This window comes from Oncorhynchus keta, unplaced genomic scaffold (assembly GCF_023373465.1).
Source record: "Oncorhynchus keta strain PuntledgeMale-10-30-2019 unplaced genomic scaffold, Oket_V2 Un_contig_3787_pilon_pilon, whole genome shotgun sequence".
NCBI lineage: Eukaryota > Metazoa > Chordata > Actinopteri > Salmoniformes > Salmonidae > Oncorhynchus > Oncorhynchus keta.
This window is the reverse complement of record NW_026287432.1, coordinates 2,949-15,689: the sequence shown is the minus strand read 5'-3', so window position 1 is coordinate 15,689 and position 12,741 is coordinate 2,949. Positions and strand designations below refer to the sequence as shown.

The 12,741-nt window shown below is 49.4% G+C and overlaps 1 protein-coding gene and 1 long non-coding RNA gene across 37 annotated transcripts; both read right to left on the bottom strand.

Annotated features, from left to right (window-relative positions):
- Positions 1-1,142: 1,142 nt before the first annotated feature.
- Positions 1,143-5,908, bottom strand: LOC127924193 (uncharacterized). Of its 36 annotated transcripts, none has more exons than XR_008117090.1 (6): positions 4,439-5,908; positions 4,277-4,390; positions 3,994-4,050; positions 3,838-3,894; positions 3,414-3,527; positions 1,143-3,346 (listed from the first exon to the last, which is right to left on the bottom strand). It is a non-coding gene; the product is annotated as an uncharacterized LOC127924193 (long non-coding RNA). The 36 variants fall into 36 exon arrangements; XR_008117092.1 differs by having other exon boundaries at positions 3,414-3,470; XR_008117081.1 differs by lacking the exon at positions 3,838-3,894 and adding an exon at positions 3,717-3,774.
- An 86-nt stretch (positions 5,909-5,994) lies between these two features.
- Positions 5,995-7,431, bottom strand: LOC127924190 (regulator of G-protein signaling 9-binding protein-like). Its single transcript, XM_052508642.1, is given in 3 exon segments — positions 5,995-7,006; positions 7,008-7,071; positions 7,416-7,431. Coding segments are annotated over 3 exon segments (741 nt in total). The 3' UTR covers positions 5,995-6,345.
- Positions 7,432-12,741: the final 5,310 nt, after the last annotated feature.

The following is a 12,741-nucleotide window of genomic DNA, read 5'->3' as shown; positions in this document are numbered from 1 at the left end:
TAACAGCCTGGGGTAACAGCCTGGGTAACAGCCTGGGTAACAGCCTGGGGTAACAGCCTGGGGTAACAGCCTGGGGTAACAGCCTGGGGTAACAGCTGGGGTAACAGCCTGGGTAACAGCCGGGGTAACAGCTGGGGTAACAGCCTGGGTAACAGCCTGGGGTAACAGCCTGGGGTAACAGCCTGGGGTAACAGCCTGGGGTAACAGCCTGGGTAACAGCCTGGGGTAACAGCCTGGGGTAACAGCCTGGGGTAACAGCCTGGGGTAACAGCCTGGGTAACAGCCTGGGTAACAGCCTGGGGTAACAGCCTGGGTAACAGCCTGGGGTAACAGCCTGGGTAACAGCTGGGGTAACAGCCTGGGGTAACAGCCTGGGTAACAGCTGGGGTAACAGCTGGGGTAACAGCCTGGGTAACAGCTGGGGTAACAGCCTGGGTAACAGCTGGGGTAACAGCTGGGGTAACAGCCTGGGGTAACAGCCTGGGGTAACAGCCTGGGTAACAGCTGGGGTAACAGCCGGGGTAACAGCTGGGGTAACAGCTGGGGTAACAGCCTGGGTAACAGCTGGGGTAACAGCCTGGGTAACAGCTGGGGTAACAGCCTGGGTAACAGCTGGGGTAACAGCCTGGGGTAACAGCTGGGGTAACAGCCTGGGGTAACAGCCTGGGTAACAGCCTGGGTAACAGCTGGGGTAACAGCCTGGGTAACAGCCTGGGGTAACAGCCTGGGTAACAGCCTGGGGTAACAGCCTGGGGTAACAGCCTGGGGTAACAGCTGGGGTGACAGCTGGGGTAACAGCTGGGGTGACTTCTGGGGTAACAGCCGGGGTAACAGCCTGGGGTAACAGCCTGGGTAACAGCCTGGGGTAACAGCTGGGGTAACAGCCTGGGTAACAGCCTGGGTAACAGCCTGGGTAACAGCCTGGGGTAACAGCCTGGGTAACAGCCTGGGTAACAGCTGGGGTAACAGCCTGGGTAACAGCTGGGGTAACAGCTGGGGTAACAGCTGGGGTAACAGCCTGGGGTAACAGCCGGGATAAAGAGCACCAATATGGTTACAATATGGTTACATCAACATTTAAAGTGTTAATAGCAGCTGAAAAGTGCTTCTCTTCAACACAAAAGAATCATGAGATATTCATAGACAATGTCTTTGACATGTTTATTATAATAAACAAGACTTCATAGAATGTACTCTATTTGAAACAGGAGCACAATATTTACAAACCAATCCAGTATGCAAACTCCTGCAATGGTATTAAAACAAACACTGCTCTGGGCCTTGGTAATGGAAACGGAACAGGCATTTGGTATATTATGGAGGGAGGGATGATGGATGGAGGGAGGGATGATGGATGGAGGGAGGGATGATGGATGGAGGGATGATGGATGGAGGGGGATGATGGATGGATGGAGGGATGATGGATGGAGGGAGGGATGATGGATGGAGGGAGGGATGATGGATGGAGGGAGGGATGATGGATGGAGGGATGATGGATGGAGGGATGGATGATGGAGGGAGGGATGATGGATATAAACGAACATGAAACTGACGTTGAAAATATACATGTGAAATTCCAATAGCAACCGTGTTTAACCAGTAGATGTGTTCTCATTCACATCGTGGACACACATTTCCTCTCCCGAGCCTAGACCCTACTAATGGACATTCTCTGTGTAGGATAATACTTAGACCTGCCTGTGTGATCGTGTGGAGCCCAACACGCTCTGCCTCCCTTTCTAGACCTAACATCTTGTACTTCTAAAAATATATCTAGTGCAATTTCTCATAAAGATGCTGAATACATTCAGAAAGGCTCTACGAGGCCGAGTAACTCCTTACATGGATGTGTCCCATAGGGGTGCATCCCAAATGGCACCCTATTCCCTATATAGTGCACTACTTTAGACCAGAGCCCCATATATAGTGCACTACTTTAGACCAGAGCCCCATATATAGTGCACTACTTTAGACCAGAGCCATATGGAACCCTATTCCCTATATAGTGGTACTACTTTAGACCAGAGCCCTATTCCCTATATAGTAAACTACTTTAGACCAGAGCCCTATTCCCTATATAGTAAACTACTTTAGACCAGAGCCCTATTCCCTATATAGTAAACTACTTTAGACCAGAGCCCTATTCCCTATATAGTAAACTACTTTAGACCAGAGCCCTATTCCCTATATAGTGCACTACTTTAGACCAGAGTCCTATTCCCTATATAGTGCACTACTTTAGACCAGAGCCATATTCCCTATATAGTGCACTACTTTAGACCAGAGCCCTATTCCCTATATAGTGCACTACTTTAGACCAGAGCCCTATTCCCTATATAGTGCACTACTTTAGACCAGAGTCCTATTCCCTATATAGTGCACTACTTTAGACCAGAGCCCTATTCCCTATATAGTGCACTACTTTAGACCAGAGCCCTATTCCCTATATAGTGCACTACTTTAGACCAGAGCCATATGGAACCCTATTCCCTATATAGTGCACTACTTTAGAGGATGTATTTTTGTTGCCATGAGGCAGAGAGCAAATTCCCTGCTATTCTACACATGTTGCCATGGCGCTGTGAGGTCGCCTAGGCAGAGAGCTCCGGTACATTTAGTTAATATTTAATCATTTTTTATTTTTTATTTTTTAGTTTGAATATTTTAATTTGATTTTTTGGTTTTGAATAGCTCAATGGGTATAGACTAAGTCTGGGTAAAATCAATGTGTTTCCTACCTGTGAATATGATGGAAAATCAGTTCTTTCAAAATAGCTAGTTAACAATGCTAGCAAGCTAATTAGCTAGTGTGTTTTGGTTTTTAATTTTACCTTTATTTAACCAGGCAAGTCAGTTAAGAACATATTCTTATTTTCAATGACGGCCTGGGCACAGTGGGTTAACTGCCTGTTCAGGGGCAGAACGACAGATTTGTACCTTGTCAGCTCGGGGGTTTGAACTTGCAACCTTCTGGTTACTAGGCTACGCTGCCGCCCCACCATATTTTTTGCTTGTTTTTATGGTCTCCTGACCCCTGAGGAGGACTGCAAGCTGGCAGGGAGCTGGCAGGGATGAATTCAATGCTCAGTCTGACGATTCCTCTGAAGATTTGTGCTGGCTGACATCATTGAGTTAGTGGGAACGTAGTAATGAACTTCATCTTGTACAAGGCAGTCAGACAGCTGGGACTGCGAGGCGAGTGAACAGTGCTACCTGCCTGCCACTGGAGGACCTACTCATCTACCCCCTGTTGACAAAACCCTCCCTCTGCTCCAGCTATGAGGAGGACCTGATCATCTACCCCCTGTAGACAAAACCCTCCCTCTGCTCCAGCTATGAGGAGAACCTACTCATCTACCCCCATCTACCCCCTATAGACAAAACCCTCCCTCTGCTCCAGCTATGAGGAGAACCTGATCATCTACCCCCTGTAGACAAAACCCTCCCTCTGCTCCAGCTATGAGGAGAACCTACTCATCTACCCCCTGTAGACAAAACCCTCCCTCTGCTCTAGCTATGAGGAGAACCTGATCATCTACCCCTGTACAAAACCCTGGAGACAAACCCCCTCCCTCTGCTCCAGCTATGAGGAGAACCTGACTCATCTACCCCTGTTGACAAAACCCTCCCTCTGCTCCAGCTATGAGGAGGACCTGATCATCTACCCCTGGAGACAAAACCCTCCTCTGCTCTGCTCCTAGCTCTATGAGGAGGACCTACTCATCTACCCCCTGTTGACAAAAACCCTCCCTCTGCTCCAGCTATGAGGAGGACCTGATCATCTACCCCTGTAGACAAAACCCTCCCTCTGCAAAACCCTCCAGCTATGAGGAGAACCTACTCATCTACCCCCTGTAGACAAAACCCTCCCTCTGCTCCAGCTATGAGGAGGACCTGATCATCTACCCCCTGTAGACAAACCCTCCTCTGCTCCAGCTCATCATCTACCCCCTGTAGACAAAACCCTCCCTCTGCTCCAGCTATGAGGAGAACCTGATCATCTACCCCCTGTAGACAAAACCCTCCCTCTGCTCCAGCTATGAGGAGAACCTGATCATCTACCCCCTGTTGACAAAAACCCTCCCTCTGCTCCAGCTATGAGGAGAACCTGATCATCTACCCCTGTTGACAAAACCCTCCCTCTGCTCCAGCTATGAGGAGGACCTATCATCTACCCCTGTAGACAAAAACCCTCCCTCTGCTCTAGCTATGAGGAGAACCTACTCATCTACCCCTGTTGACAAAACCCTCCCTCTGCTCCAGCTATGAGGAGGACCTACTCATCTACCCCCTGTAGACAAAACCCTCCCTCTGCTCTAGCTATGAGGAGGACCTGATCATCTACCCCCTGTAGACAAAACCCTCCCTCTGCTCCAGCTATGAGGAGAACCTACCATCTACCCCCTCAAAACCTCCCTGCTCCAGCTATGAGGAGGACCTACTCATCTACCCCCTGTAGACAAAACCCTCCCTCTGCTCCAGCTATGAGGAGAACCTACTCATCTACCCCCTGTAGACAAAACCCTCCCTCTGCTCCAGCTATGAGGAGAACCTACTCATCTACCCCCTGTAGACAAAACCCTCCCTCTGCTCCAGCTATGAGGAGGACCTACTCATCTACCCCCTGTAGACAAAACCCTCCCTCTGCTCCAGCTATGAGGAGGACCTACTCATCTACCCCCTGTAGACAAAACCCTCCCTCTGCTCTAGCTATGAGGAGGACCTACTCATCTACCCCCTGTAGACAAAACCCTCCCTCTGCTCCAGCTATGAGGAGGACCTACTCATCTACCCCCTGTAGACAAAACCCTCCCTCTGCTCCAGCTATGAGGAGGACCTGATCATCTACCCCCTGTAGACAAAACCCTCCCTCTGCTCCAGCTATGAGGAGGACCTACTCATCTACCCCCTGTAGACAAAACCCTCCCTCTGCTCCAGCTATATGGATCCCACTCGACTGTCGTTCCATATGTTGTAGGCTTGAAACACCCAAAACGTACAACTCTAGCTGACAGTTGTGGTAGTCCAGCCCTCTGTTATCTACTATAAGGACTATATATTAGTTATGGTAGTCCAGCCCTCTGTTATCTACTATAAGGACTATATATTAGTTGTGGTAGTCCAGCCCTCTGTTATCTACTATAAGGACTATATATTAGTTGTGGTAGTCCAGCCCTCTGTTATCTACTATAAGGACTATATATTAGTTGTGGTAGTCCAGCCCTCTGTTATCTACTATAAGGACTATATATTAGTTGTGGTAGTCCAGCCCTCTGTTATCTACTATAAGGACTATATATTAGTTGTGGTAGTCCAGCCCTCTGTTATCTACTATAAGGACTATATATTAGTTGTGGTAGTCCAGCCCTCTGTTATCTGCTATAAGGGCTATATATTAGTTATGGTAGTCCAGCCCTCTGTTATCTACTATAAGGACTATATATTAGTTTTGGTAGTCCAGCCCTCTGTTATCTACTATAAGGACTATATATTAGTTGTTTTCTTTTCAAGCACTTTGAGATAATGTTGTATAATGAAAAACACTATAGAAGCTGAATAAATTATTATTGTTATTATTATTATTGTGAGGCTGAGATAAAATGTTGCGGTGGCTCTGGTCTAAAGTAGAGGACTATATGTGGAATAAAGCCTTGTAGTGGCTCTGGTCTGAAGTAGAGGACTATATGTGGAATAAAGCCTTGTAGTGACTCTGGTCTAAAGTAGAGGACTATATGTGGAATAAAGCCTTGTAGTGACTCTGGTCTAAAGTAGAGGACCATATGTGGAATAAAGCCTTGTAGTGACTCTGGTCTAAAGTAGAGGACTATATGTGGAATAAAGCCTTGTAGTGACTCTGGTCTAAAGTAGAGGACTATATGTGGAATAAAGCCTTGTAGTGACTCTGGTCTAAAGTATGAATAAAGGACCATATGTGGAATAAAGCCTTGTAGTGACTCTGGTCTAAAGCCTTGTAGTAGAGGACTATATGTGGAATAAAGCCTTGTAGTGACTCTGGTCTAAAGTAGAGGACTATATGTGGAATAACGCCTTGTAGTGACTCTGGTCTAAAGTAGAGGACTATATGTGGAATAAAGCCTTGTAGTGACTCTGGTCTAAAGTAGAGGACTATATGGGGAATCGGTGCCATTTGGGATGCAGACGCAACAGTGTTCATCACCTGGACAGCTCCTCGTGCTAGTCTCTCTCTCCTCAACAACAGAGCCGTTTCTCCGGGCATATAACCTGCCTAGTGTCCATCCCGGGCTGTATCTGTCTCTGAGCTGCGCCCGCTGTTCATCTGTGAAGTATTCCCAGGCTGGCTCAAAACGTCCAGAACTACGTATCCTATCCACCGATTACGAAGTATCCTAGAATCCCGGCGATTACTACAATAGCAACGAATATGAATCCAGCGATGCATGTGATCATTCCGTTATTGTCACCCCCTTCATCTATCTCGTCCTTGGGCTCCTCTTCACAGATGGAAATGACGCCCACGGAGGAGTTCCCGACGCTCAGGGTGGATTTGAGCTCGGCGCCGGCCTCCTGCTTGGCCTCCACGGCCCACGGAGCCACCTGCACCTTCATCTCCATCTCCTCCATCATCTGGCCCACCTGGGCGATCTCAGCCTGGAGCTCCTTCAGGTCGGCAGTGTCGATGTTGCTGTCCGCGTCGTACTTCATGTTCTGCACAGACATGGCCCTGGCGGCCACCGTGGTGGTGCTGCCGGTCATGCCCGTCTGGATGAGGTGTCTGGTGGGCACCTTGAGGGGGAACTCCTGCCCTATCTCCAAGCTCCGCTTCATGTCCACTTCCAGTAGCTCCATGCTGCTGGTGAACAGCACCCATAGCCTCTCATACTCAGCCCGGTCGTCCTTGCTGGTGGTCTTGTCTTTGAGCAACTCGGTTAGTTTATTCCGGTTGGCCACCGCGAGCTCCTGGGCTTTCTTCCGGGTCTTCTTGAGTTCCTCGCGCAGGTTCTGAGAGTCCGATGTGCTGCCCAGCGATGACCAGGTGCCTGTAGCACGCTGTGACTTTGTTCAGAGCATCCAGCATGGTTTTACACTCATCTGTGCCCCCATGATTATTTTTTTAATTCAAATATAAGCCCACCTCTGATCTCCCCCGGCTACATTAAAAATGCATTCAATTAATTTTTTTAAAAGCGGTGCGCAACAACAACAGAAAAGGATGATGATCGCGAACCGCCAGACGCACCGTGGTCGGTCGTTGAGCTCGATTCCACTGTCTTTTTTTATTTGAGTTTTTAGTTTGGACAAGAGAACACCATCCACACGAATCCAGTCAAAGCTCTTGTCACAGCGAATTCCTCTCTATCCATGTCCCTGTCTGCGAGCAGCACAGAGAGCCGAGAGAGAAGCTTAGATATTAATGGACCAGTAAATGGCTTTACCTTCGCTCTTTTGCATTGGAGATTAGATGGCCGACGGCGTCAGAGAGACCAGCCCTCCCTGCCTGCAGAAAATAGATAGTGTATCAAAACATTTCTGTTGGTTTGTGGGTAATAATAGTCCAATATATTAGAGACTGTGTAGCGGATTCAGCTACAGGTGTTTCCTATTAAATGTCAACTCCACAGTATCCAGACCGAACAACTCCAGGCAGCGTCGGCTCGCGAACAAAAATATAACAGAAAGTCCATTAATGCCGTCGCCGTCTTCTTAGATGCACATCTGGATGGTGATGATTATATAAAAGAAACGCTGTTAAATGTCAGCTCAGCTCAGCGTGAGAGACAGACCCGTTCCCGCTGGACGAACCAAATCAAAACTGTGACGAGATGGACGGTTGGTTGGTTGTCTAAGTATCGTGGGGCTGTTTCTTCTTCATCTGAACGGAAGCCACTTCAGTCTGTCCACGGTGCTGTTTTAAATACCATAAGCGCATGATCACATGCAGAACAAGACCGGAGCTTTCAGATGTAGGCATTCTGGAACATTGGACAGAGTAGAGAAGCCTAGAGATCCACTGATTGGTTAGTGAGAAAACATCTCCAGTGGGATACGTATTGTGATTGGTTAGTTATTCTCACACACACACACACACACACACACACACACACACACACACACACACACACAGCCCCCTCCCTCCCTAGACTACTGTATGTGGTGGTAGTGGATGCCTTTATTAAAGTGATGCTCACAGATGAAGAGGACGCTGAGATATTGACTGTTTCACAAATTGTACCCTTTTCGCTATAGGGGAGTGGTCTAAGGTAGTGCACTATATAGGGAATAGGGTGCCATAGTGCTCTGGTCTAAAGTAGTGCACTATATAGGGAATAGGTCTAAAGTAGTGCACTATTTAGGGAATAGGGTGGCATGGGGCTCTGGTCTAAAGTAGTGCACTATATAGGGAATAGGGTGGCATAGGGCTCTGGTCTAAAGTAGTGCCCTATATAGGAATAGGGCTCTGGTCTAAAGTAGTGCCCTATAGGGAATAGTGCTCTGGTCTAAAGTAGTGCCCTATATAGGGAATAGGGTGTCATAGGGCTCTGGTCTAAAGTAGTGCCCTATATAGGAATAGGCTCTGGTCTAAAGTAGTGCCCTATATAGTGCTCTGGGTAGTGCACTATAGGGCTCTGGTCTAAAGTAGTGCCCTATAGGGAATAGGGCTCTGGTCTAAAGTAGTGGGAATATAGTGCTCTGGTCTAAAGTAGTGCCATAGGGAATAGGTGCCATAGTGCTCTGGTCTAAAGTAGTGCCCTATATAGGGAATAGTGCTCTGGTCTAAAGTAGTGCCCTATATAGGGAATAGTGCTCTGGTCTAAAGTAGTGCCTCATTGCCCTATGCCCTATAGGGGAATAGTGCTCTGGTCTAAAGTAGTGCCCTATAGGGAATAGTGCTCTGGTCTAAAGTAGTGCCCTATATAGGGAATAGTGCTCTGGTCTAAAGTAAAGTAGTGCTCTGGTCTAAAGTATATATAGGGAATAGGGTGCCCCCATATAGTGCTCTGGTCTAAAGTAGTGCCCTATATAGTGAATAGGGTGCCATAGGCTCTGGTCTAAAGTAGTGCACTATATAGTGAATAGGGTCATAGGGCTCTGGTCTAAAGTAGTGCCCTATAGTGAATAGGGTGCCATAGTGCTCTGGTCTAAAGTAGTGCTGAATAGGGTGTCATAGGGCTCTGGTCACAAAGTAGTGCCCTATAGGGAATAGGGCTCTGGTCTAAAGTATAGGAATAGGGTGTCATTTGAGACATAATCATTGATCCAGCAGCATTCAGTCTGCTTCATAATGGATCATCACTGCAGGGTTAAAAAAGATCCATTTAGAGATCAGACCGTTGTTTTCCCAGATCAATGGGAGCTTTTCATCAATACAATATTTTCTGTTCTGTAGATTTGATTACATTTCTCCGAGTTTCCTTTCACTTTTAACTTTTGAAGGATTACTTTTTATGACGGATTTGTGTGTGTGTGTTTGCATGCTTACCTGTGTGTCTGTGCATTTACAAATGTGTGTGTCCTTGTGCTGGTTTGTGGTGTGTGTGTGTGAGAGAGAGTGTGTGTGGTGTGTGCGAGAGAGTGTGTGTGGTGTGTGTGTGAGAGGGAGTGTGTGTGGTGTGTGAGAGAGAGTGCGTGTGGTGTGTGTGTGAGAGAGAGTGTGTGTGGTGTGTGTGTGAGAGAGAGTGTGTGTGGTGTGTGAGCGCACTCCTGTGAATAAGTACAGTACAGGGATGCAAGTTGTATCTGTTATGGATGTGATCTCTGCTGTGTGGAGGTGAGAGGCTCCATATCTGATCTGTCTGGAGGATTAACTGGTCTGTCTGGAGGGTTGTGGTCTGTCTGGAGGGTTGACTGGTCTGTCTGGGAGGGTTGACTGGTCTGTCTGGAGGGTTGACTGGTCTGTCTGGAGGGTTGACTGGTCTGTCTGGAGGGTTGACTGGTCTGTCTGGAGGGTTGACTGGTCTGTCTGGAGGGTTGACTGGTCTGTCTGGAGGATGGAAGGTTGACTGGTCTGTCTGGAGGGTGGAGACTGGTCTGTCTGGAGGGTTGACTGGTCTGTCTGGAGGGTTGACTGGTCTGTCTGGAGGATGGAAGGTTGGCTGGTCTGTCTGTCTGGAGGGTTGGGTCTGACTGGTCTGTCTGGAGGGTTGACTGGTCTGTCTGGAGGGTTGACTGGTCTGTCTGGAGGGTTGATGGTCTGTCTGGAGGGTTGACTGGTCTGTCTGGAGGGTTGACTGGTCTGTCTGGAGGGTTGACTGGTCTGGTCTGGGAGGGTTGACTGGTCTGTCTGGAGGAGGGGGTTGACTGGTCTGTCTGGAGGGTTGACTGGTCTGTCTGGAGGGTTGACTGGTCTGTCTGGAGGATGGGGGTTGACTGGTCTGTCTGGAGGATGGAGGGTTGACTGGTCTGTCTGGAGAATGGGTGACTGGTCTGTCTGGAGGATGGAGGGTTGACTGGTCTGTCTGGAGGATGGAGGGTTGACTGGTCTGTCTGGAGGGTTGACTGGTCTGTCTGGAGGATGGAGTTGACTGGTCTGTCTGGAGGATGGAGGGGTTGACTGGTCTGTCTGGAGGATGGAGGGTTGACTGGTCTGTCTGGGTTGAGAGGATGGAGGGGTTGACTGGTCTGTCTGGAGGATGGAGGGTTGACTGGTCTGTCTGGAGGGTTGACTGGTCTGTCTGGAGGGTTGACTGGTCTGTCTGGAGGGTTGACTGGTCTGTCTGGAGGATGGAGGGCTTGACTGGTCTGTCTGGAGGATGGAGGGTTGACTGGTCTGTCTGGAGGGGAGGGTTAACTGGAGGAGTTGACTGGTCTGTCTGGAGGATGGAGGGTTGACTGGTCTGTCTGGAGGATGGGGGTTGACTGGTCTGTCTGGAAGGGTTGACTGGTCTGTCTGGAGGATGGAGGGTTGACTGGTCTGTCTGGAGGGTTGACTGGTCTGTCTGGAGGATGGAGGGTTGACTGGTCTGTCTGGAGGATGGTCTGTGGAGGGTTGACTGGTCTGTCTGGAGGATGGAGGGTTGACTGGTCTGTCTGAGGGGGTTGACTGGTCTGTCTGGAGGATGGAGGGTTGACTGGTCTGTCTGGAGGACTGGAGGGTTGACTGGTCTGTCTGGAGGATGGAGGTTGACTGGTCTGTCTGGGGGTTGAGGTCTGTTGGAGGATGGAGGATTGACTGGTCTTTGGAGGAGTTGACTGGTCTGCAGGGTTGACTGGTCTGAGGGTGTGATCTGGAGGGTTGACTGTGGAGGGAGTCTAGTGATGGAGCAGTGATGGAGTCTGGAGTGATGGAGCAGTGAATGAGTCTCTGTGATGGAGCAGTGAATGGGTCTGGAGGGTGATGGAGTCTGGAGTGATGGTCTGTCTGGAGGATGATGTTGAGTCTGTCTGGGGATAGAGTCTTTCTGGAGGGTGATGGTCTGTCTGGAGTGATGGAGCAGTGATGGAGTCTAGTGATGGAGTCTGGAGGGATGGAGTCTGTCTGGAGTGATGGAGCAGTGAATGAGCCTAGTGATGGAGCAGGGAGTTGAATGACTGGTCTCGTGATGGAGCAGGGTTGACTGGTGTGTCTGGAGGATGGAGGGTTGACTGGTCTGTGGAGGATGGAGTCTAGGAGTTGATGGTCTGTCTGGAGGGTCTGGTCTGTGATGGAGTCTAGGGTTGATGGTCTGTCTGGAGAGGTCTGTCTGGAGTGGAGGGTAGAGTCTAGTGATGGAGCAGTGATGGAGGATGGAGGTTGGCTGGTCTGTCTGGAGTGATGGAGTCTGGAGGATGGAGTTCAGTGATGGAGCAGGATGAATGAGTCTGTCTGGAGTGATGGTCTGCAGTGAATGAGTCTAGTGATGGAGCAGTGAATGGGTCTGTCTGGAGTGATGGAGTCTGGAGTGATGGAGTCTAGTGATGGAGTCTAGTGATGGAGTCTGGAGTGACTGGAGTCTAGTGATGGAGCAGTGAATGAGTCTCGTGATGGAGTCTGGAGTGAATGGGTCTGGAGTGATGGAGGATGGAGGATTAACTGGTCTGTCTGGAGGGTGATGGAGTCTAGTGATGGAGTCTAGGGATGGTCTGTCTGGAGAGGTCTGTCTGGAGTGATGGTCTGTCTGGAGAGTCTGTCTGGAGTGATGGTCTGTCTGGAGGATGGATGGAGGTCTGTCTGGAGGGTTGATGGAGTCTAGGGATGGTCTGTCTAGTGATGGAGCAGGGTTGACTGAATGGAGTCTAGTGATGGTCTGTCAGGATGAATGAGTCTAGGGTGATGGTCTGTCTAGTGGAGGATGGAGTCTGGAGTGATGGAGTCTGTCTGGAGTGATGGAGCAGTGAATGAGTCTCGTGATGGAGTCTGGAGGATGGAGGATGGGTCTGGTGATGGAGTCTGGAGTGATGGAGTCTGGTCTGTCTGGAGGGTTGATGGAGTCTGGTGATGGAGGGTTGACCTCTGTCTGGAGGGTTGCCTCCAGGCTCTGGATCTGGTCTGTCTGGAGGCCCTACACCCAAATGTCAAGGTCTGCTGGAGGGTTGACTGGTCTGTCTGGAAGGTTGACTGGTCTGTCTGGATCCACCTGTCTGGAGGGTTGACTGGTCTGTCTGGAGGATGGAGGATTGGCCCTACCACTGAGGATGGAGTACAGTTCCCTGGTCTGTCTGGAGGGTTGACCTGTCTTGAGTCAAAACTGTTGCTGCTCTGGCCCCCAATGGTGGAACAAACTCCCTCACGGTCGCCAGGACAGGATTGACGGCCTGTCAAGGGTTGACTGGTCTGTCCACCTT